This window comes from Condylostylus longicornis, unplaced genomic scaffold, assembly GCF_029603195.1.
Source record: "Condylostylus longicornis isolate FDR11 unplaced genomic scaffold, ASM2960319v2 ptg000044l, whole genome shotgun sequence".
NCBI lineage: Eukaryota > Metazoa > Arthropoda > Insecta > Diptera > Dolichopodidae > Condylostylus > Condylostylus longicornis.
In genome coordinates, this window is record NW_026578013.1 from 10,319,363 (window position 1) to 10,346,408 (window position 27,046).

General features: G+C 25.9%; 2 protein-coding genes across 5 annotated transcripts; both read right to left on the reverse strand.

Annotated features, from left to right (window-relative positions):
- Positions 1 to 930: 930 nt before the first annotated feature.
- Positions 931 to 21,581, reverse strand: LOC129610227 (UDP-glucose 6-dehydrogenase). Of its 3 annotated transcripts, none has more exons than XM_055522707.1 (8): positions 21,392 to 21,581; positions 20,925 to 21,201; positions 3,030 to 3,168; positions 2,800 to 2,949; positions 2,502 to 2,713; positions 2,160 to 2,447; positions 1,790 to 2,104; positions 931 to 1,720 (listed from the first exon to the last, which is right to left on the reverse strand). In XM_055522707.1, the coding sequence occupies exons 2-8, from the start codon at positions 21,081 to 21,083 to the stop codon at positions 1,541 to 1,543; spliced, it is 1,443 nt and encodes a 480-aa protein (XP_055378682.1). In that variant the 5' UTR covers positions 21,084 to 21,201; positions 21,392 to 21,581; the 3' UTR covers positions 931 to 1,540. The 3 variants fall into 3 exon arrangements, with proteins under 3 accessions (XP_055378682.1, XP_055378681.1, XP_055378680.1); XM_055522706.1 differs by having other exon boundaries at positions 21,338 to 21,581; XM_055522705.1 differs by having other exon boundaries at positions 20,925 to 21,581.
- Positions 21,582 to 22,969: 1,388 nt separating this feature from the next.
- Positions 22,970 to 25,786, reverse strand: LOC129610252 (putative serine protease K12H4.7). 2 transcript variants are annotated; one of them, XM_055522763.1, is made up of 7 exons: positions 25,530 to 25,786; positions 25,221 to 25,402; positions 24,426 to 24,661; positions 24,201 to 24,336; positions 23,994 to 24,132; positions 23,492 to 23,793; positions 22,970 to 23,415 (listed from the first exon to the last, which is right to left on the reverse strand). In XM_055522763.1, exons 1-7 carry the CDS (start codon positions 25,734 to 25,736, stop codon positions 23,127 to 23,129), a joined length of 1,491 nt encoding a protein of 496 aa, XP_055378738.1. In that variant the 5' UTR covers positions 25,737 to 25,786; the 3' UTR covers positions 22,970 to 23,126. The 2 variants fall into 2 exon arrangements, with proteins under 2 accessions (XP_055378738.1, XP_055378739.1); XM_055522764.1 differs by having other exon boundaries at positions 22,971 to 23,415; positions 25,221 to 25,368; positions 25,530 to 25,663.
- Between the last annotated feature and the right edge of the window lie 1,260 nt (positions 25,787 to 27,046).

Consider the following 27,046-nt stretch of genomic DNA (forward strand, 5'->3'; position numbering starts at 1 on the left):
GATAGAATTTCATTTTTGCAGATAGAATTACTTACAAAAAGACCCAACATGTACTACAATTTACGGCTTTTAAATATATATTTTCAATGATTGGCTCTGGATAAGAGTTAGATATTATAGAAGCAAACTAATATTACTAAAAGAAATAAGACTTGAGTTTTTTTAATTTTTATATAATATTATGTAATAATTAGATTATATAATATTATGTAGTATTTATTTTCGGGATATTACGAAATTTCTGTACAAATTGAATTTGGAATGATCTATATTCTATATGGTATAATGTGCATTTTCTACAATAATGTGAAATGTACATAAGACTTTTTCTTCAATATACCGCAAGACTATAATAATTGATGTCTGTTATGTGAGATGCCCTTCATTAGGTTATACTTGATATCTTTTGTTTCGATCTCTTAAAGGTCCACCAAAAAAGGTGTAGTACTGTTTGATACCTTTTCAACGGTATTGAATATAACTATATTTACCATTTCAATTCTCACACACTACAAGTTTAAGAAAAATTATTTTAACATAATTTATTAATAAAACGTACATATTTGGATAACGACTGAAAGCTTTGAAAGATTTATTGAAGAGTTAATAGTAGGAATTAAATAAACAAATTTTGAAATTAAAAATTATTTCTTTAATTCAAAAATTGCTTTTTCTTATTTTATTTTCCTTTATTAAATTAAAAGATTAATAATTATTATGTATAAGAATCCAAATAATAATTGTAGGTGAGGGTGCATATTATAAAACAACCCCTCGGGACCGATTTTTTTTTTCAAATGCAGGGTGGAAAGAAAAATACAAAACATAAGATTATAATTGAAACACGATAAATAGTTAATAATTATATAAAAAAAAAAATAATATTTTTACTATATATTTAATATCAGAGTATCAATTGTTAAACAATTATTGGAGGAGTAAAAATAAGTAATATAGTTTTCAAGTACGTACTTTTTAATACATATAAATTTAAACAAAAATTTTTGAAAAATTTTTACAGCTTATATTTAATTCTTAATTGTAAGTAAAAATATACAAAAAAAAATTTTAAATGTAAATAATTTAGTTTTGTTCATAAGTTTAATTCTAAATATTTTGGGTTTTCAAAAACCGCAATTAATTTTGGAACAGATTCATAAAATGTCCTATACTGAATTAATATTAATATTTACAAATTGCACGCTTATAAATAACACTACCCGATCGAGCTCAAGTAATAGAGGAAACTAATGAATATCAGTATAAAGTGAATGTTTACAGTGGCAGTTCTTACTTCTACGTGCACATATCTAAATTAATTCTAAAAACTGAATTTCATCTTACTCAAGTGTTATTTTATACATAAAATCTATTATAAATGTAAACATGTGCACATATAGGAAAATATGTATACATACATACATATGTGTATAATGTTTTATGCTTTTCAATATCGAAAATAAATTTTCTTTGTAATTGTTCTTGAAAAATTGATTCTATATTTGATCGATTAGAGTTTTTAAATGTGTAAATATTTAGTTCATAGTTGGGGTATACTACCCCAAGTTCGCATCAAACCAGAACGGTTAATAATTTTTTTACCGATTGTTTGTACGTGGAACCCTATCTGTTGTAAACGATCATGATCCAAAATTTTTCTACCGTCAAAAATATATGCTGGTTTCATCATCGATTGGTAAATTCTTTTATAATCTAAAGTCTAAAAATACATGAAATAAAATTTGTATTTAATATTTTTTTTGACAGTGTTCATACTCAATTTAAATACCGTAAACTCATCCCATTCTGTGCATAAGACTATTGCATGTGTCCCACGTACAGCGCTATATGGATCACTATGAATTTGAACCGCTTTTTTAACATCTTCGGGATACTCAGTTACGGCAGGATGTGTTAAATCGTCAATTATTTGTTCCGGTTCTACTTTTGGATCATAAACATCCAATTTTGCTCCTTCTTCCAATAAAGTTTTACAAACAGTAATTGCTGGGGTTTCGCGTGTATCTCCAGTATTTTTTTTAAATGCAAATCCAAAAATTGATATTCGCTTATCAGATACCGTATTAAAAAGACATTCAATTATCTACAAGTATAAAAATTGCCAATTTTAATGAAATTTTTGATATTTCAAAATATACTTTCTGAGAGAATCTCGCTTTTTGATATTCATTCATGTTAATAACTTGCTGCCAATATGCGGCAACTTCCGGTAAATTTAATCCCTCACATATATAAACTAAATTTAAAATATCTTTTTGAAAGCAACTGCCACCAAAACCAACTGAAGCTTGCAAAAATTTTGAACCTATTCTTGAATCTAAACCAACAGCTCTAGCCACTTCTGAAACATCAGCTCCTGTTGCTTCACAAACTGCTGATAATGAATTAATACTTGATATTCTTTGAGCTAAAAAAGCATTCGCTGCCTGGAAATAAATGAATACTGTATAGTTATATTTTTATTTTTTAAACTAATATACAAGTTTTGAAAGTTCAGAACTCCAGGTATTTGTTGTTAAAATATTTTTTTTTGGTATCCAGTGTTCATAGATCCAAGATAATGTTTCTATAGCTTCTTGACCTTCAGGTGTTTCTTCGCCCCCAATTAAAACACGGTCTGCATTCAAAAGATCTTCGACAGCAGTTCCTTCAGCCAAAAATTCTGGATTTGACAGAATATCATAACGAACACCTCGAATTGAAAAGAAATTATTATAATTATTATAGAAATTATTTTAATATTAGCTAAATATAAAAATGCTTTTAAAAAATATTTACCAGATTTTTGATTGGCACGTAATATATGCATTATACTCTCTGCAGCTCTAACAGGAACCGTACTTTTTTCAACAACAATCTTATTGCTTTTTGCTAATTCAGCGATCATTCTGGCAGCATTTTCAACATATTTAAGATCGGCTGCGCGACCTAAGTACAAAAATAATTAATTTTGATGGGTTTATATGAACGAAAGAATTAACAATAAGTAGTAAAAACGGAAAAAGTACCTTTTCCATTTCCAAAAGTTTTTGTCGGTGTGTTTACAGATATGAAAATTAATTCTGCCTCTTGAATAGCTGTTTCTATATCAGTTGAAAAAAATAAGTTGTTATTACGACATTTTTTCACGACATCATCTAAACCAGGCTGCAACAAAGATGAAACTCTATTTATTTTTACTTGAAATGACAAATATTATTTGTTATTGCTTTTAAAAATAATTAATATTGTTTGTATATTATGGAATATTTTATTTATACTCTTGAAATTTACTCAAACTCATACATTTCAGGGTACCCGAATTCAATTGGCAATACTACATTTTATTTTACTTTTGTCCTCCTATACTTCAAGCGCCACAATATTATATAGGCTCACGAACAATACATTTGATTATTACAAGATTTCGAAGATTACAATAGCTACTACAAAACTAATAAAATGAAAATAAAGTATCAAATTATCTATTTCCTTTGTGATATAGCTGAAAAGATAAGGTGATTTGCTTGAAAAAGTAAAAGGATGTAAAAATCAGCTTTGCACTTCAGTTTTAAAAAGTGATTGCAAGTATGTATAAATGTAAGTCTTATAGTTTCTTAATTATTGAATCAGAAGAATTAAGAATTTAGGAATTACTAAATGTTTGTTTAATTGTTTATTATTTAAGTAAAAGATAGACATTCGCCGAAAGATGTTACGATTCAAATTGTGTAAATATTGAACAGAAATACGTCAATCTTAACATTGCAACACCTTTTGTGCTAAACAAAATTTACAATTTTTTGAAAATAAAATTTTTTTGAAAAAACTTTTATTTCAATCATGAATTGCATTCGATATGTAAACATGTATACGTATATTTGTGCGTAGGGTTATTCAGTATTGTATAAATAAGTAAAAATTTGGCATATGAATAGCACATACGGACCATATTGTGCATTGTCTAAATTTTTTACATACCTACACTAAAATTACTTGATTTAGCTTATATATATGTACATATAATAATATAGACTAGTATTTATATAGTATTAGTAAAGGTTGAAAATGTATATCAAGATTATCTTAATATCGCTTTAAATTTTGTATTTGGCACAGGGTCTCTTAGTGAGATTTCAGTTTTAAGAACCTCATTCGCCGAAAAACGAAAAAAATTCATATAGGTATTAAGTTAGTGTCAAAACAAGTAAAGACCGAAATAATAGAATTTATTTTAATAATAGAATGTAAAATCATGAATAATAAGAAAAATTGTTATTGCGTTTATATTGGTTTGACACTAGAAAAGTGGAATATTATAACAGATTTTATAACAAAAATTACAAACTAATTTTTAGAGAAAACAAAAAAAATTGGCACACTCAAATTGGTACTCCCAAAACAAAAAAAATTGGCACACAAAATGTTAAATATCAGTGTTTAAAAGATGATTAAACTCATATTTTATATTAAATTTTTAAAAATGAAAAGCCAAAATAAGCCAGAATATTTAAAAAGTATAAGAATGAAGTTTAAACATATTATTTGCGAAATGGGAACGTCAGACAACGTATAGAATAAGAGCGAATAAAACCAATACCAGAAATTCCTTTATTTTAAAAGGTTTTCTGAATTTGAAGCACTACGGCCAAATATAATGGAAAACAAATTATTAACATGTACAATAAGTACATACACACGTACAGGAGAAAATGTATTGAATTTATAAAGAATCAATCAAATTTTTAATATACATATTTTCAAATATCTTTAATTTGAATACCTGAAAAGTCTGAATTATGAATGTAGTCAACAATTTTAGAGTAGTCTAATTTAAAATGAAAAAGGTTTGTTAAGAGTTACGATTAACTAATAAGGCGTTGTTATTATTACATGTCGTACATATACTCGTATATATATTTCTTTATTATCGTTGACCTATTTATAAATCTTTCAAATAAATTCAAAAAAAAAATATCAAATCAATTGCAATTAGTACGAAAGCAAATGAAATTAAAATGGAAAAAATTCATCGTAAAAATAATTTACGTAATTAGTTTCATACAATAGTGATTTTCGCCATAGTAGGTTTACGACTTTTTTTTTTCGAAGCAATTTTAATTAAATTACTGAATTTATGACGAAAGTTCTAAAATAATCGAAAGAGTTAATTTTTTTAATTTTTTAAGAAATTATGGGAATTATCATGAAATATTTATAACGTAAGGTTTAGTATTGATAATAACAATGGTAGGTTTGACGATTAAGTTTAAATAAGTAAGTAACATTGTTAAATTTAAGCCTATTAAACTTTTATTGACATTAAAAAATATTTTGGAATTCGTACTCACAAATTTTAAAGAGCAAAAGTATTTTTTCTAACTCCATAAAAATAATCCCAAATCATCCGATTTATGTATATGTAGCAAAATAGTGGGCGCTTATAGTTCAATTCATTAAAAGTATATAATTTAATATAATAAGTAATAATTTTATATTATCCGATTTAATCTAAATAATTAATATACATGTAATGCGTACATGTCGAAGCGTTTTTTTTAACAATTTGTTAATACTAACTTTAAAGTTATAATTACTAATGAAACGTTATTTTTAAGCCATGTTCTCGCTGCCTGAAAATAATTGTTATTAAATTATTTTTTCTCTTCTATGTATTTATATTGTTATATTGTTATTTTTAAATTTAATAATGGGAGCTTAATATATATATAATTAGTAATAGTGTAAAGTGAAATTAATTTTTTTTAATGAATGTATTAAATTTACTGGTAAAAAAAAATCTACATAATTTAAAGTAAAACATAATATTTTTTTAAGTGTAATATCGAAAATGTATAGGGGTAAGAGTTTGAGTATGACCGTTATGCGATAGATGTATAACAGTAAATTGATAATTATTTTAAAGCAATATCTTTTTTTTATATATTTTTTCGAAGTACCTAAATATGTAATACATAAATTTGAGATTTATGGAATTTTTATAAAAAACTATGTGTTTTAGAAATTAATTAAATTTAATACTTATGACGGTTTAAAAGTTGTTACGTAAAATAAACGTAAGTGCAGTAAACAAAAATTTTATACGGTCATATTTAAATAAAAGGGTAAAATTGTATTGATTAATGCATAAAATTCTTTAATTCATAAGAATCTTTCATTCATAAAAATCTTTTAAACGACTGCCAAGTTTCATTAATCTCACTTTATTATTTTTCCAAATATTTAAAATTAGCTTTTAGATTTGTATGTTTTTGAAGTTGTATAGCAGCCCTTTGAACCAGTGCCGCCATCCCATTAAAATTTTTAGAGCATATGTAGAATGTAATTGGACACACGTGTACAAAATTTCATATTTAAAATAAGCTATTTGTGTTGTATGGCAGCTACCCGAACGCGCTTTCCGAATTAGTTCAATTACAATAGGGTCCGTCCTTGGCTCAAAAGAAAAAACTTGTGAAAAATTAGTGTCGCTATTATTATTCGTTTTTGAGTTATCGTGCGACCAGACGGACGGTCGGACTTGTCTAAATCAACGCAGAATTTTACTCTGAGCCAGAATATATTTATATGTCCATACCACAGATGACTCCTTCAAGTAGATAAATAGGGAAGTTTTTATTTTAATTTAGCAAATTATTATTTTTAAGTTACTAAATCGATAAAATTTTTAGTGTTCTTTTTTCTAAACATTTTGCCCTCATTTAAATTAAGAAACAAAATGTACAAAAAAAAGAATCAAAACAATAATAATTTAATTTGTGTTTATCAGTTTTTATTTTTAACACTTTAGTCTGCGTAACACAAATATTTCCGTAGTTTAATAATTCTATGAGTTTTTAAACTTGTTAATTAAAAAATAATTTTTTTCAAATACTCAAAATTGGGAAGTGTTTTTACAAACAGAACTTATTACTATAAATTAAAAGCAAATCGCTGAAAAAGTTTCTTTCCGACTCTCATAATAATATTATGTGCAGAAATAATTATTTAATTTAAAAAAAATATTAAAAGATAAATATTACAGGGCTGTTTTAACAAAAAACGTCATATGATATTCTCCGAAAAATTAATTTTTCAAATGTAAAGGAAACTAGGTGTTAACATGATCCTACTTCAGCGTCCTATTAAAAAATGTGATGGAGAACACAATTCATTTCAAATTATCTAGATACCGTTGATGTTCGCGATTAAATTTGTACTCGACCCTCTAATACTCCATTACTTACTCCATTACCCTTTAACTATGTTCGTTTAAATTAACATAGTTACATCGTAATGGAGTCATTATTTTTGTAAATTAATTTCAAATAATATAAAGTAGACCATATTTAAGAAAATGTTAAATATACAGCAATAATTTTTAAAGCGGATTAAAAAAAATAGTAATTATCTTTAATTAGTACGTACTTATACATTATTCGGACCGATATCATGACACGGTCAATATTCTACCTTATTTTTCTATATATTTTCATATAGAAGAATTATTATTGAGTCTCAGGAAGTGTTTATACATTTTATGTTTATTTTATTTACTCTTTAATAAAATTGTAACTTTTTCTAAAAATTTAAATCGAATCTTTATGAAATTTTGTTAAAATTGAGTTATGACTCACATGGACACGAGAAATAGACAGACATGAAATAATCAGCTCATTTTAAGGACTAACGTAACAAATTGATTATTGTTTCTTTTTTTTTTTTGTTGGGCGTCACTACAATCTCATTAATTTATAAAAATTTTAATTAAAACTTTAATTTTTAATTAAATTATTTTGTTTAAGCTTCAAAAATTGAAGTGCAAATTGTGTCATGAAAGTTATGTAGCGTTATTTTGTCTTTTGAATTTTTCTCTATCAAAATTAGAGATATAAATATTATCTTGGTTCCATATTAAATAATATATATATAAGTAAATGCTTCCAATAACTATATACATACGCACAACTCTGTATATCTATCTCAAAGTAACAAAGCACTAAAAAAAAATTGTGATTAAAATTTTGTTAGACTGCTGAGGAACGTCATTCATACACGCGTACACATCGAAAACATATATGACATTTAAAGTTATTAAAATCACAAGCTCTTTAAAGGCATGTCTGTAAAATACATAGGTAAAACATACTTCAATATTAAACCAGATATAAGTAAATAAAAAATATTAATAAAGCATCAAGATTTTATATTTTTGACAGTTTCCTTAAATTTTTTAACATACACCGAGCAATTCTATTTTTAAACAAACAAAGAAGAATACGGAATGAATTTTTACGAATAAAATTTTTTATTTTATTATAAAAGTACACAAACCAAAGAAAAAAATAAACAATAAATGATTTGTTAAATGCCCGCGAATAATTTAATGGTGAACGAATACTTAGTATTTTTTGATGTTGTTATTCATTAAAATTACTCTTCGATTTTGATTGAAGCTAACCACAATAATAAAATCAAAAATAATAACATGACGTGTTTTTTTAATCATACAAAATATTTTTTATTCACATACTTGCATAATAAGAAAAATTGAATATTTTAAAATACTTGGCTCATAAAAATAAAATTTTAGTACTTACTAAATAATTGACAAAAATAAAATTTAAAATATTTTTTGTAATTTCAACAGGATTTTTCTTAAATCATAAAATTTAAAATACGTACATCTACAATATTAGATACGATAAAGGCTGTGCACCGGTACTATTTATTGTTCCATACAACGGTAGCGCATTATGTCATTTAAAGCTTACACTTCAACTCTTATATACAAAAACGTTTTTCAAGAGGTTTTTCAAAAAACACAATGAATAAAATAAGGGCAAGTTTTTAACAGGGAATAGTAATTGTTAATGCCACTTACTTCAAGAGACTTAAAAAGCGAATTTCACTAAAGTGAGATTTTGTACCGATGATGAAAAGTTTTTTACTAATTAAACAGAATTCTTTACTTCTCTTGGTCTACATAAAAATCGATTTGATATATTTCAAAAACTTGATTAACTTATTTTTTTAAAATGTCATTGAATTTTGTTTCGCACAATACTATATTATTGCTATTACTTCTATACCACAGTAACCATAAAAGAGTTTGACTTAATGATAAATTATCATATAAGAAATGTTATTTCAAGGTGCCTAAGAAGTATCCAATATTAACCCAATTAGTATAAAATACGAATACTTGAAAAAATAGATAAGCATAATACTTGTAAATGAAAAACTAGGAGAATATTTACAGTTATCATAATTTTAAGAATTTAATTCCAAATTAGTATGTTAATTTTCAAAAAAATTAACAATATCCAAAAATTATTTTTAGAGCAAGTATAACAGTACTATGTATCTAAATAAATATTTAATTGAAAACGAAACAAAGATAACGATAAAACAAATCTTAAGTTGCTCAAAATATGAAAAATAGGGAAATATTTTGCATTACTATAGAAAAGGAAGTTTTAGGGAATTTGTTTGGCTTATAAGTAAATTTTTATTTAAGATCTAAGGATCTAGACGATTAAAATCCATAAAACTCCTTATAGAAAAAAAAAATTCTAATGAAAAATTCTGGTAAATTTTCAAAATTAATGAGATTATTAAGACTAAGTATTAGAGAATCAAACAATAATCAAAAATAATCGATCATAAATTAAATGAAACTATAAATAAAAATCTTACAAAATGAAAAAAAAAATCACAACAAAATCAGAAAACTTCGCCAACAGGTGTACCGTGGACACACCATAATTTATTTACATTGTGCGTATTTACATTTTGTTAATATTAATTAATATTTATCTTTATAAGTTCAAAAGAAAAAATACACATAAATTTAATTTTGCTTTTTTATTTTCTATCAATTCAATTGTTGAAATTATAAAAACCAAAAATAAAAGAACCTACTGGCCTAGAAATGTGCATATCGTTTATTTAAAGTTTCATGAACACAAACAACTAGGAATGACGTGATTTTTTTTTTTAATTTTATCTCAAAAAAATTAGTAAGCAAATAATTAAAACAACAAAATGATAAAAGATAAAAAAAAATTAATAATTAGTTTTGTTTGGTTCTTACATCCAGCTGTTGAATTTATAAATTTATTATGGCTTAATAATCAGAAATTGAAATTAAAGGAAAAAACCACAAAAATTGTTTCCGGATAGCACATATGATTCCCCATATAAGTAAAAACATTTGTAATATGTAAGTATGTAGGTATATACAGTCAGCGTCATAATTAATCGTACGAGTGCTGAAATTACTGAATTTTGGGTTTCTACAGGGCTCTAAAAAAAAAAATATTTTTTTCATTTCATTTAATTGATCATATAATCGCTTTCATCTATATATAATGATTAGAAATACAAATGATTCACACTTACATTGGCACTTTGTGTTTTTTTTCTCTTTATTTTCGCGACGTATTTAATCGTACGATAAATTTACCGCTATTTTTCTGATGAAATATTTAGAGTTTTTGAAAAGTATTAACTTATAATCATTCTTAAAGCAACTTTTAAATGCGATGCATTCATTTCTGTAAAAATTTTGATATTTTTTTATTAAATTTTAGTTATCAAAGCAATATGGTAAATAATAAAGAAACTAGTATCGAGTTCAGAGAACTTATTATAAAATATCATTTAGAAGGTTTTTCTTTAAACGAAATAGCTAAAATTATTAAAAGAAGTAAATCCACGGTTCAATACATAGTTCAGAATTTTAAAAAAACTGGTTCAGTCAATTATAATAAAAAGTCAGGCAGGCCTAGAAAGTTAAACGAACGAGAAGAGAGACATATTTTACATGAAATTAAAAAAAATCCTAAAATGAGTGGTACCACAATAGCAAAAAGAGTTTCCCAAACCTACAAAAAAGATGTTTCAAATCGTACCACTCAAAGATTGCTAAACAGAAATGGTTTTCATGCCTATACACCAAGAAAAAAACCTCTTATATCTGATAACAATAAGGAAAAAAGATTAGAATTTGCCAAAAGCCATAATAATTCTGACTTGGCTTATTGGAAAAGGGTGATTTTCTCTGACGAGAGTAAATTTAATATTTTTGGACATGACGGGCCATCCAAAGTTTGGAGAAAAACCGGAGAAGCCCTCAATCCAAAAAATTTAGTATCCACTGTGAAACATGGTGGTGGCAACGTCATGGTCTGGGGTTCTTTTTCTTGGCACGGGACGGGCCATCTGGAATTTATCGATTGTAAAATGGATAAATTTCACTATTTAAATATTCTCAAGGCTAATTTAAAATCATCAGCTCAAAAAATGGGGTATGAAAACGAATGGATCTTCCAACAGGATAATGATCCTAAACATACTTCTGGTATTGTTAAGGAGTGGCTCCTATATAATGTGCCAAAACAACTTCATTCGCCTCCACAATCACCGGACCTCAATCCCATAGAGCACATTTGGCTTTTTTGGAAAGTCAACTTGGGAAACACCATATAACTTCGCCTTAAAACTGCTATCAAACAAGAATGGGAAAATATTCCGCTAAAATTCCTACAAAAATTAATTGAATCAATGCCAAATAGAATTCAGGAGGTGAACAAATTTCGGGGTGGAAATACAAAGTACTAAAAAAATGCTGTGATAGAAAATAAAGTGCTGTTAGTTATGCGTACGATTAAATATGTCGCGTTTTTGAATTGAATTTTTAAGTTTTTTGTTTATATTTTGTTTGTTTTTATAATATTGGAAAAAATGAAGGCTGAATAATAAATAATTTTTGTTTTTGATTAGTTTCTATCTAAAAATTGAATTTGTTTTATAATTTTTCCTCTTTTTATAAGCTTTTTTACCGTACGATTAATTATGACGCTGACTGTACATTGAAATTACTCGTTGAATATAAAATGTACAGAATGAAAAAATACAAATATACACATGTAAGTGAAAAATTTTTTTATACTCCGATTCCCGGAACATTTTTTTTGTTCAAAAATCCAGCCATAGTCTGATTATAATTACTAGTCTGAATTTATAATAGAAATATTATAATGCAATTGTTTGAGGACTTCTACATTTTCTTGGGCAGCTTTTTACCAAATATTTAAGCCTCTTATAAAATATTTTTAAATATAGTGAACAGTGGGGAATGAATTACTATAATATTTTTTCCAACGAAATGAGATGATTCAACAGATCATGCAAAATGCAGTGTGATTTCTATAAACAGGTTTAATTCACCTCAACTTTTCCCATAGTGATGGCTTCCTATTACAAAACCACTGTATTGCTAACAAAATATATGAGATTTTTTATTTTACGTATTTATACCGAGATTTCACTGCATTTTATATATTTTTCTTTGAAATGTATGTACATGTATAACGTTTTAATAAATTATGGTAAACTTTAAATTTTTTAAGAAGCAATTTTATGTTAGACTCTAGAGAAGCTAAAAACAATTTATTAAACTATTTCCATAGACATTCGTTATCTTTGCACAAATTTTGTTGGATATTTAAAATATTGGATTTTAGTGAAATCCAGTAGAGTAAATTTTTATATACATGATTTCTGTTATATTAATATTTGTATACAAGTATATGCACACACTCTTCATTAATGTTTTAATGTTTTCAATAATTTATTTATGAAATCAATTCTAAAATAACCTTCTCCTATAAAATGAATTTACTAAAATAATTTCATAGAGATGCAGACAGTAAAAATTTATTCAATGTCACTTTAATTTAGAAAAAAAATTATTTTCTTATTTCTCTATTTCTATTAACATTTGATAACAAAAAAAATATATGAGTTTAAATTTCAATTTAATAAAAATGATTGTGCAAACAATTTCTATCAAACCTTACTAAAAAAACTTATTTTCTATTATAAAAATGCAAGTTGAAAAACCAATCGACATGATCAAATTCATTAAGAATAACAGAAAATACTTTGTTTCTAAATAGAAGCAAGGCTATTTAATAGGAACCAAGCACAATTAACGTGGTTCACTTAAAACCTGCGCCTTAATGAAAAATGTGTTAAATTCTATACATTTACTCACATTCTCAATAGAAAAATTAAATATGAATAAAAAATTAACGGTAATAAAACTAAACAAATATGAAATATTTGAGATATGAGGTCGCACTCTAAAATAAAGAAGGAGTAAAATGTGGTGTCAAAAATAAAACAAATTGCACATAGTAAAAATTGAAAAGGATAGGTAAAAATCTCGTACGCACTAATAAAAAACGAAAAAAAGGCGCAATAGACGGTATAATGGATGTTTCCAGTATCTTTTATCAAAAAAGAATTTCTATTCAATCTAAAATCGAAAACTATGTAAGTGTTCATTATATAAACAAAATACCAATTTGGGTCAAACTAAAAATTTGTAAGCGCATTTCTCTTCAAGAATTTAGATGTGCTAAAATCGGTGTATTTATTTTGAAGGGTATTGAACAATTTTTTAATTTAATTTCCTTGTTGGTGAAAACTGGAAAGTGAAAGAAGGCGAATTAAAGCTCTTGCAAGTATTAAATTTCAATTTATTTTAAAAATGCACTAAACAATAAATTTATTCATTCCAAAATAATTAGTTTATTTAAAATATATTTACTAACAATTTGTTGAAACAGTTCACAAAAAAAGAAGTTTCGTAATTGCGATGCAACTGAATTTTCTCGCTTAAACAAAAAAGGTTTGTTAAAACAAAAAAATACAATCACTTAGTGCTCATTTTTGCTTATGTATGTGTAAGTACAATTACGGTTGTGTCGTCTCTTCCATAAGCATACACAGGGTGATTCATCAACTTGTTAGGAGCTATGTAACATCGAGAAGGGGGTCGAAAATGAGTAAAATTTTTTTCAGAACACAGCGTTAAATCGAAACCGTTTCCGATTTACAGGGATTTTAAGAAAATTTTCAAATCTCAAAGTAAATTAATTTTTTTTTTTAAACTTTATTGAGCAAATTCTTACGAATAATTATTTAAATTACATTTTTTTATTGATAATAAATTTGCAATATTAATAAAATTATGATTTTTAAATTTATATTAGCCTTTTAAAGCGTATTGTAATAAAATTTCTTAAAACCGGTTTGTTATCAAAATTATGTACTTGAAGAGTTATTTTTTTCAATTATCGAAATAGTAATATTTTTATATTAAGACCAGGTAGTAATAATTTCTTACTACGAATTACTTATTACAAATAATAAAAAAAATAACAAAAAATAAAAATAACCAATTTTTCAATTCACATTTTTTTCAACAAATTTCTAATATTTTAAAATTAAAATGATATTTTTATTACATCTCCCGTACCGTACAAGTTTTTTCAAGTTTAATATTTAACATTAAAGCTTGAGAAACGCGGAAAAATTCTATGCATTGGATTTCCAAAGTTTTAAAACTTCGCGAGGGATATTCGAGGAAAAAAATTAAATATTTCGGTATTTATAATATTCATTAATCGGAAACGACGCAAGATACATAAAGAAGCGATACATTGATTTCTATAAGAGCTTTCAAAAATTTTTTGTTCGAAGGTTCTACCTTTCTTAGAACCAAAGTTATAGAAAAATAATATCTAATGTGATCAGCACATAACCGACCGCATTGTGTATTGTCTAGTTAAATGAAAGTGTTACAGAATATTATAAAAATGTCTGTTAAATACTTCTTTCCAATTTTTAGGACATTAGTAAGCTTATAGTTAACATACCTAGAAAAATGTAAATTTAGCTCTTAGTAAAGTTTCGATTTGTGCTACCCGAATTTCCTGAAATGCTCGCCAGTTAGTTTCGGTAACAACCAGAACTCAAATATCAAATTTCAAGAAATTCCATAAATTCGTTGCGTAGATATATTGAAAAATGTAAAATCAGTTTTCGAGTCCTGATCTCTCCAAAAAATTTATATGTTCATTGCTTTAATATGAGGAATTCATATATTAAATTTCAATGAAATCGGTTGATTATTTCTCTTTATATACACAAAAATGTATATTTGGCCCGTAGTAAACGTCTAGCTGCCGATGCCTGATTTCTTCCAAAACATAAGAATTTTTGCGGGCGGTCGAGCTGAGCTTATGTATAAAATTTCAAGTAAATCGGTTGAATATTTTCTTCAAAATGTTCAAAAATGTAAAACAGGCCCGCTAAAAAGTGCAGTTTCCGAGGCCTGATATATACCAAAAGTTGATCAAACCGTGCCATGGTGGAAATAAACTTACATATAAAATTTCATCAAAATCGGTTCAGCCGAACTTGAGATACACGCGTGCACACACAGACTGACAGACCGACAGGTTGCTAAAAATAGTTTATTTACACTTCCCTACTATGGAGAAGTACATTTCCACCGAAAACTCGATATGCAAAATTTGTTGCCATCACATAACCTACCTATTTACACAATACGGTCGGTAATAAAACGAATAAATAAAAATTTCTCAAAATTTTCTTAAAATCCCTTTAACTCGAAAACGGTTCCGATTTAACACTATGTTGCTGAAACAAGGTAGGTAAAATAAAAACTAACTCATTTTCGACCCTCAACCGTATAGTATGTGTCTGTTGCTGAATCACCCTATATAAAAACGCATATAGATAAGATGTATACATTTTAAATAACTATATATGTATACATTTTAAACATTGCAATAAAAATGTCGATCATTAATTTAAAATAAACAAGAAAACTACTTATTTTTTAATTATATTTGTTGGCAAAATTTTTACTTCCACTTAATGGTAATAGCCATTTAAAAACAGAACTGTGGTTTACTCATATTAACGACAAGGGAGTACAGATTTCACTACAAACATATTTGTTTACACATTTGTATGAATAAAAATACAACGCAAGAGTATGTTTAGTACATATAGTAAGTATATTTTAATATAAATTTACAAATGGGTGGGTGATGTACATATAAAAGGAATTAAAGTAATTGAATTACATTTCAATAATGACATAATTTAATCGTAATTAATAAAAATTGGTCAAATGAAATCAATTTGAATCGCCTGTTTGGTTCGCGCATGAGAGTCAAAATCTTCAAAGTACATAACATTCAGCCTCAACGTATAAAAGCACATTGGAATATACATACGAACATGTTATTGCTTCAATTCAAATTTTATGTTACAGAATTTTAACCGCTATAAACATAAGTATAGCATATTTTGATCATAAGATTATACATCCTGTATTAGTTTGACTGATTATAAGTAATTCCAACAAAATCAGACACTTTACTTATTTACGATGAACAGACGGAAATGCAACAGACACAAAACTTTGTGTGTATACTTTAAAGGACGGAATATTTTTTCTGGTTTTATTTATAACTCAAACTGAAAAGAAGATTTTTTTAAACCTAATATTCAATTTATCAAAAAATCTTTAAATATCATAACAGGAAGTCAAAGCGCAATTCCAAGAATTGAATCTTAAAATTATATTAACAAATATTAAATGACTTCTTTAATTTTTTGTTTTTTAAGTTGTTTAATTTTGATTTTATTTTGAAGCAGGTCGAAATTAAAAATTGATAATAAATAAGCCATAATTTTCTCTATATATTATTATTCACTCAGTTATACACTCAGAAATTTGGAAAACCTATCAGCATTTAGTAATGTGAAAGAAATTCATACCTCTTCTAAAACTCTTCATGATGAATTAACTTTACAAGTTGACTTGGAACAACATAACAAGCAAAAATTTGAGTTTCATATTGGAAATTGCAATAACAAACAATTCATATCTATTAAAATTTAAAATTGATTTTATGAAATTTACTTAATTATTTATAAGAGCATTAATTTTAAGTAGACAAGTATGCATTTAGAACTTAGTTTATCCCTACTTATAACATCGGTTTGCGAATACTAAAAACGTAATTTCTGTTTTATAATCTTTCCTTAACCTTAAGCTACTTCGGAACAATTTCAGTACCGTTGATTAATTTATATTTTTATGTAAAATATTCACGTCCCTTAAAATGTGTAATAATTTTAGTTTAAACGCTTGTGAAAATTTTTGAGCTTGTGAAAATTTTTGAATGAACCCAAAATATACATCAAAGATAACTTAAATTTTTTTAATTATTTGATATGTGATTGATCATTAAAATTTACATTAATGATGCATTCAAAAATATATATTAAATAATATAGATTTTATAGACAGACCACATAAGTCACAAAATGCAAGAATCAATTATGGATACTATTGAACCAATAAAAATATTTTGAATTATTATATGAGTAAATACTAACACTAACGCTGGAGCTATTTTAAACCGAAAACAATGTTCGAAAAACAAAACTTAATTTCAATGATAACTATCTTATAAGTCTTGGAACTCAAAAACAATCATCAAGAGCAACTTTAATGCTCTAACAAACTTCAAACAGTACAATAATTAAAAAATTCGTACAAAAATAAATGTGTATGTAGTAAAGTCAAATAATTTTTTGTGATAAAAAAAAATCAAAATACAAAGTGGGTTAATATTCAATTATTTTCTGACTTTATAAAATAAATACTCAAGTATTTAAAAATTTTATATATTGTTCTTAGATATACATATATACTCGTACATATAGACAGGTGAACGTTTTAAGAAAGTAATATTAATTTAAGTTTCACTAAATACCATAGTTAATATAATTATTTATACATCACAACAACATCGATATCTATATGTACATATATACACATCTCTCATTGTGAATGAAGTTTATTATACTGAACAAGAAAGTAATTGGTACATGCAGTAAAAGTCATTAACAGCCAAAATTACTTAATTAAACTTCTACTTTCAAAAAAAGGTATACGGGACGAAAAACTGAAAAAAAACTAAGACAAACCAACTGTCAATGAATGTCAGTAATGACTACTTACTCAATTATAGAACCTATACAATAATATGCAATTTCTAAATATATGTAACTTTATGCTGAGTGATAAAAACTTTGACGATTTTAAATAGCGTTTGCAAATATATGTTATTAATATTATACACTCAATTATCAAACACATTATTTATTAGCGTGTCATTTCTAAATCACAAATGAAATTAGAATTAATTGTAAATATACAGAGAGTTAAATATTTTCAAATGTAAATTCCTCCTTTTTTGCAGATCGCATACTTATAAATTAATGGCATTATAAATAAAAATTTAAAAAAAAGTTAAAACTTGCTTCGCTAATTTTCTAATATAAATTTTACGATCGGTCCCATAAAAGTTTCGCATAATTATCACGAAAACGCATTATGTATATAACAAAATCTAAGGCTGACGCGAATAGAATGTGTAATAAGTAAGTATATTTAGAAGAAACACATTATGTACATACGTACACGACTACCTAAAGTACAATTAGTTTTAGTGCATAAATATCAAGAATGTCGAAATATTAAACTGTGATTGGAATACTACGTATCAATAATCATAATATGTATTAACAACAAAAAACTAAATGAATCTCAACCAAAATTTCATTCTTATTTTAAAATAAAATCACTTCTATCGCAAGTAGGTACACTCTTCAGAAAAATTAAAAATCAAAAACTATTTTCATTAATTTCAAAAGTTTATGATATTATAAGTAGGTAATAAGTTATTCATAGTATTTCAAAACATATAAGTATATATATATACATATAAGTATATATACGTTAGGTACATAGGCATAAGTATATGATTCAATTTTTCAAACCTATAATACATGGCAATGAAGTAATGGTATAATGTACATACTACATCCATACGTAGTTATGTGTATACAACTTTAAATTCTCTTTAACAGGTCAATAACATTTAATTTATTTACTGTAAATTTTTAATATGTAAGTAGGTAATTTTGCCAGAAGCCAAAGAATTTCTTGAAAGTTTGCTTGTAAATGAATGAATTGATAAAAGAGACAAATGAGAAAAGCACTTAAGTAGGCACCATTGATTTATTTACTATTAATTTTCTAAGCGTCACATACTCGCATATGTACAAATAATTTTCAAAGTAAACCAAAAAAAAAGAAATCACGTAAGGTAATGAATGCATTTGAATAAAATTTGACATTTTATGTATGTAAGTATGTTAATAAGTGTATGAAATACAGATGAATACGTTAAAAATGCTGACACAAAACCACTATAATAAGTAGATAATTATACATTATACCTATATGTGGGTAAGTAGATGTTACAGTTTGCAAAGAAATATTTACACAGTGAAGACACTTTTCCTATTACTAAATTAGTACCTAGTTACTTATTTTAATTTTAAAACATTTTTCTCATTAAAAATTTGTTATAAATTTCAATTTTTCTGAATTGAATACGATCACAATGTTTTACTTTTTTATATATATACTCGTATATCGCCCCTTAATTTTAAATCTAACAGTCAAAAAAATTTTTAATTTTGGAAATATTTATATTTCTATTTATAAATTAGGAAATTACAAACGATTGAGATTTTTTACGCAAATAGGTCTTACAAGGTAGTAAAAGTTTTTACGATAATTTATAAAATACTTACAATAAATTTTCAGAAAGCAAATATAGGTAAAGGAACGTTAGTTTAGCCATACCAATGTTCAGCCAGCTCAAACAAAATTTATCTAGTTTCTTTTAAAATATTTTTTGGTCATTTCACTTTTATTTATAAAGGTAATCAAAATTTGTAAATTGTTTTATTATTGCTCTAGTTTCTTTGATGACTCTGATTCCTTGAGGAAATTGTTCAAAAAATGTTATTTTTAGCATTGTTTTCATAATTTTATTTAAGATCGGTAAAGTAAAATATAGTTTTATTATTAAACTATTTCTATTAAAATTAAAAAATATGTTAGTTTTAGGGAAATAATGGGAATTGGATAAGGTAAACTACAAATTTCCTTTATTCACACCTTAAGAGAAATAAAAATTTATATTTGTAATTTTTGGTCTAAGTTTTCTTGAGTTTATTTATAATCTATTTAAGTAATATAGAAATAAATGTTTTACATAAGTACTGATTTAAAATATTTTTAGCAATACTTAAGAGTTTTAGCAAATTGTTTCGATACAAATCCTAATGGATTGGAAATGAAACGACACTTTAATTTTTTTTAAATTTCTATATTTAGGAATAATTTGTCTGTGCTATATCACAATCCTTAGGATAACTTAGACTGGACATAGAAAAAAAAATCTCTTTTATATTTCAGTACTAATAAAATTAATTATTAATTTGTATCGTAAAGAATTATTTGGAAGGTTGAACTAGATAGTGTTATGTTGATTTACTTGAATTTTATATGAAATTTATATAATGCATATTAATTACATATTAATATTATATACATACTTATATACACCGTAAATAAATTTGCAAATTTTTAAGAGATGACCGGTGGTTCAATGTCGTTGTATGTTTATATTGCTATATTGTAGTTTTTAATAATCGAAAAAATATAAAGAGAAATGGAAAACTTTGCTAGGATGGGAAAATGCTAAAACTGATATGAATACTTGTGAATCTGATTAATGAAACGAACGCATCTTGAAAATAAATTGTTCGGATCCCTACCTTCCTACCTATCTACATATTTATAAACCATCTACATACTATGTACCTACCTATATACCTGTTTCGCAGGAAATGGCTAAAAAATATTAATGGCATTTTCACTAAATTGAATGTAAAAATTTCAAACTTGATCCGTGTTTTTAAAATAAATACGAACAATCATTCCTATTCTGTATAACTCTCATTAAAAGTTTTATTAATGGATTCCTAAAAGTTTTTTTTACCTATAGTTACATTTTGTATATGTATGCATATATATATATGACATACCTACCAATAATGAAAATATTATAATAATAATAATTAATGAATAATTGTTATTTTACCTCATAAATTGGTAGTTTATCTGAGTTCCATTGAGCAATTCTTTCTGCGCTTTTATCAACAACAGTGATTTGTATATCGGGGCATTTTAGTGCCATTACACTGCATGTAGGTCCACCGACATAACCGGCTCCGATGCAGCAAACTTTTTTCACTTGCATATTGCTATTTTATATACTTAGAGTAAATTAAGAACTTAAACTTTGTGTTTGTCGTTGTTTTTTTATTTGGAAACCGGTCTTTGTTTATAATTTGTAATCAATCAATTTAAATTATCCTCTAAAATAATCAAATAAAAGAAGCACATTTGGTCACTTTTATTTTATTTTTAGTTTTTAAATTAATTTATTTTTAATTAACTAACATTTATTAAAAAAAAAAAAAATTGCAAAATGTAGGTATCTTACCCACCTACCTAATCTTTTGTTTTTAATATTGCCAAATTTTTTTACAAGTCGATTTTGTTTACACTATGTATGTTTTATTTTTGATAATTTTAGTTGTTTTTTTTTCTTTTAAGGAAATCACGAATTTTATTCAGAAAATGTGTAAGTTAGCCAATCATACATGTTTATATATACATATATACACATATAAATCTATATTATATGCAAAAAAAAACTTCAAAAAAAAGCATCTATCTAACCTAATAAATACAACTCGACCCAAGTCAAAAAATAAACTGAAATCTTTCAGACATATATCAATTTTAGATGTAAATTTGACTTTGACATTTTCAATTGGAATTTCTTTACAATTGTACCAACTTAAAAAAAATTGTTCTGCTAATTAGCAGTGACGTGAAGGAAATTATTTCAATAGAAGGCAGTTTAAGTCGAACGAAAACAGAGCAACAGTGATTTTCCGCTGTTCTGGATCAAACGAAAATGGGACTGTTCAGAATCAAACGAAATTACCGGAAATTGCACTGTCGGCGGAGAATAACATAAACTCGTATTTTGCCGCTCCACTATCATTTGCTTTGCATTATCTGTTTCCATGGGTGTGTGACAGAAATCGTCCGCCGTTACCGTTCACCTTTGGTTCTGTTTTTACAGTTAGTTCTGTTTTTACAGTTTACTCTAAAGCGAACAGTATTAAACCAAACGAACTTGTTATTTTCTTCGCTCTTTTATTTTTATGAAGTTGGGAATGCTATACTGAATATTCCATAAAAAAATCAAAAACAAAATAATATTAAATATATATAAAAATTTTTTTAAACTTTCATATAAACGAAATAAAGTAGATATCAGATATCGCTCGAGGCAGGTTTTGAAATGCGTTTTCTCATTTTGATTATGTTTATTTTTATTGTTTGCATATTGTTCATTGCTACAAAAAAGAACATTCTGAAATTATGATAAACTAAATGTACATAATATATACACACACATTAGTATTATCCATAGATGTATAACTTTTATTTGACAAGTTTTATGAAAATTGGCCCTGTAAGGTTTTTTCCATTTAAGGTCCTTAGAAGGGTCTTAAATATCTTGTCAACGGATATATTGTTAAAAGAGTTTCAAAAATCTGCAACCTTCGTTTGGAAACTTCTAAAAACCGGTCCTGCAAGGTTACAAGTTCTGAAAAAAATATTGAGAGAGCTGAAAAAAAATTTCGAAATTACATTAAAGAGAAGTCGAAAAGTCTCATAAACGAAATCTTTCAAAAGAATTTTTATAGGATTTTTTGAAAAATTGATCTAGCAAGATCGCAGGTCTAAAAAAGCCTTTAATAAGGCATTTGAAAAGCTGAACCGCCTTTGTATTTGGACTTTTTTTTTTAAAAAAAACGTTTTGAATAAGAAAAAGTCAATTTAATATAACCAGCTATTTCATATTTCGCATAAAACAAAATTTACTTTTCCTTATTCATAATATAGTTTTGTATCTTCTCTTATTGTTTCCAGGAAGTTTATACAAAGGCATGTTTTACAAAAAATTAATGTTTGACATACGTTAATTTCCCCTTGCCCAGAAACGTTTGTAAAGCATTCGTGCAAAAATCGACGTATAAACACAGGTAATAAATTTTTTCTCTCACACATATGTACGTACAGTATGTGGTTTGCCATCATGCTATTGAACTGATTAAATAATAATTGTTAATAATTTATTGCTATGTATGTACATATGTATGTATATATTTCCAATGACATCTACATATGGATGTATGTTATACAAAAAATATTTACATATTTACTTCGGTGTATTATATACTAGATGATTTATGTACTGCATTATTTCTTCTCTTGCCTTTACTAATTGCGGAAAATCAGAATCTCTCGGTTCATACATGTTAGCACAATGTGCGGTTCCATTTATGAATATTGTAGGCAACTCAATTTTATTAGATTTCGTTAGCCCCAAAGCATGCCAAGGATCTATTGAACCGTGTATATAAAGGACATTTGTCGTGTGGGGGTGTAACTCACCATAATACGTATTAGTACGGTTCACAGCTCTACTTAGTTCTACAGCGTCAAAGCTAAAATTAAAAAAGATTCGCATAAACATACAATATTCTTAACACATAATTATTATGTTTGTGCAAACATATGTACTTCGTAGAAAAAATATCTTCACATTGCTTTATAAAGAAATCTACTGGAAAACGATCCCCAAAAACTGCACTTAGATTGTTAGAAGTTTGATAAAATCCAAACTCTGTACAGGTCTGATAAGTCCATTGACGTCCACCTTCAGCTTGTTCAGATAACCAAGAAATATTTTTCATTTCATTTATCATTTTATCGTATTTGTAATCCAAACATTCATCTTTAGTTTTTGTTAGCATCAATTTATTCACTTCTGCTAAACGTGTTAATGGACTGCCTAAAGTTTCGTTCATCATAACATCGCAAACCTATTACATATGTATGTATGTACGTATATATGTATATATTTATTTTTTCATTAAATTAAAATTTATATCTATTGTATAATGCCAAAAATTTTGGAAGGCATTACTTTGCAATCTTATAAAAACAATTATATGTACATATGTATAAAACAAATAACGTTATAAATTAAAAATTAGACATTCTAAAAATTTTTAAAACTTACATCATCTATTGTAATCGTAGCATGTGGACTATTATCTTTGTTATATTGAACAACATCGGCAAATTGCCCTGCTATTGTTTCAAATAAATTCGATATATCTAAATGATTTTCTATGGATTTTTCAACAGGATCACAAAGTCTAAAAATTGTGTATAAAAAGTATAATTTATAACAATTTGCAAAAACAATTGAATTAGTAAAACTAACTTAAACTGTTCATCTAATGTTCTTTGTCCAATCATATGTTTCAATAAAATCTCAATTTGTTGGAATGATCGTTGAACAGCGGTTACACATTTTGGAGAATAATTTCCCAATGAAGTAACAACCACATCGAAGTATTCTAAAATGGATAATTTAAAATGTTAAATATTTTAAATTTTTGAAACATTCATAAAACTGAAAAAATATTTCAGGAATTAATAAATTTACCATAAAAATCAACTTTGGCTAATAATGGCCCACTAGAGCTAATAGCACCATGAATTAAATGAGGATATTTTAAACGTAACCACGCAGCTAAAGAGCCGGGATATGAGCCACCAAAAGCAATCCATTTTGTTTCATAAGGCAAATGATATTTGTCATTCATGGCGGTTATAAAATAGGCCAAGTCGGCTAACGCTTGTTCTGATGATAAATACTTTAAATTTTTAGTGGATATGTCACTGAAATGAGAAAAAAACTTTTATTTTTTAAAGATAAGTAGCTATTACCAAAAAAACATACATATACAAACAGCTTATTTCATTTTTAAGGTTTTTATACTGCAGTACTACGGTACTTAGCTAAATATTTTTACCCAAAATAATAGTTTTAAAGCAAAATTTTTATAGTAATTATTAATTTCTTAATTATTATTGGTTGTTAATTTTAATAAACTTTTTAAACGTATGTTGAACAGAACGTACATATGTAGGTCCTTCCTGCCTACCTATTTATTATCAGTACATAATAGATTTTATTTTACCAACAATAAAATATGTAAATGTCTCCTTAACTAAAATTTTAATTTTAGATTCTAATATTAATAAAATTAACTCAAATTAAAAAATTAAATAAATTTTCACTAAAAAATTTACTAACAATTTTAAAAGAAATTTTAGTTAATTAAAATTTGTATATACATACATATGTATATACATATGTATATACATTCATATGTTTCTTATCTGTTATTTTTCTCTCTAAACTAACGTGTATCTGACTACACTTTTACCAGTTTACCTTGTCGGGTGACTTTTTCCATAAAATCTGTGCTCAAGTTGGAAACATAATGCGTTTGTCTTATTAGCATATCTTATCCAGGCTCCCTCAATCATCCACTTTGGCAATGCCTCACCTTCTCCTCCAATCATTAAAAATACAGGTCCTCCTGGTTTATAAAATTCTTTATTTATGTAAAATCGCTATAATCAAAATAAGTCATAATTGGTATGTGTACATACAAGGTACATACATATGTATACATTAGGTTCAATTTTTTTAAAAACTACCTGTTTTTAGGTAGTTTTTTTAAAAAAAAAAAAAAACTACCTGTTTCCAAGTTTTATCATTTGTGGGATCGAAATGATCCAATATTTGTTCGAACCACTGATCTTTTGGTAATTCTCTTCGTGTTAGTATATTTCTACTTGGTTCTCCCAAAAAAATCCCACTCTTCCGTCCTCTAAAAAATCGCCGCCAACCATTTGTTTGATATATGCAAACAGCAAGTATCAATAAAATAAAACATTTTTTCATTCTAATATTTTTTTTTAAATTAATTGCTAATGAAGAGAAAAATAAGACTGAAGACTGAAACGATAATTTTTCATTTTTATAACATCAACAGCAAAACATAATCGTAAATAAATAAAGTATCGTAAAATTCCCTTTAAGTTTTTTATACATAAATATAAAAAATTTTAATTTTTGTTGAATTTTTGATATTTATTTTCAGCTCACATATTGTGTACTCGTATGATTTCAAATTATTTTATGTAAAAGCCAACTGTATTATTACAACTGGATTTCTTTTTTCTATTATTGGCAGAAATATAAATGAATGCAAAAGTGTATGGATGTATGTAAGAATAGGAAGATGCATTATATAGAGAATGCACACACTCATCTGATCAGTTTCAATTTACTCACAATCAATAAATATGTCAAATTATTCACAATAATATGTATGTAATTTTTTAACATAAAATTTCCTTTTAAGATCCAAAATTTAAATAGATTTTTTCTTGGTACTTATGCAAATACGCATACGTGCGACACATGCATACACAAAGACGCTTCTTATAGGATCGTCAACCTCACATTGGACACGAAAAATTTTTTACCTACTTACAGAAGTTTACATAAAGCGCTTAATATTGTAATTTGTACATGCTTGCTATTATTTTACAAAATTATTTTCCCGATCTGCTATTCTTTATCTCTCGCCTGTTTTACTTATTTTCATTTTAAAAGGCTTTTAAACTCTTATAGATGCATATGAACATATGTATGTATATATTTCTATTCGGCTATAATAGCCAATTAATATATGTATAAATGTATACATATATGAACGTATATATGCATGTATAGTACATACAATATATTACATTACAATTTGATGAAGATAATTGGTATGTGGATTGTATTATAAGTACACATTATAATATGTACATACATATGTATATTTATATGTATTATGTATGTATTCTAACATAAAATGAATTCAAGTGTATTCAGTTTGTTATATGGGTTATCTGAACATTTGGATCGTTTTGATCTTTTTAAATTTTTTAGGTTTATTTTAAATAAATAAAAACAATAGATTATCTACAATACGTATTAATATTTACTTTTTAGGAAAATAAATTTTTCTCTTTAACAAATATGCAATAATCTATGGGTAATTAACAATAATTGCTATTTTTAAAACTAGATTTTAGTGCTTCCTTTATCAGTGCAAATAGAGCTAAATTCCCACTTACAAAGAATTTATAAATTAATAAATTTGAGTTGGAAATATAATGTTTATCTGATTAGCATTAGCATTTTTTATCCAAGTTCCC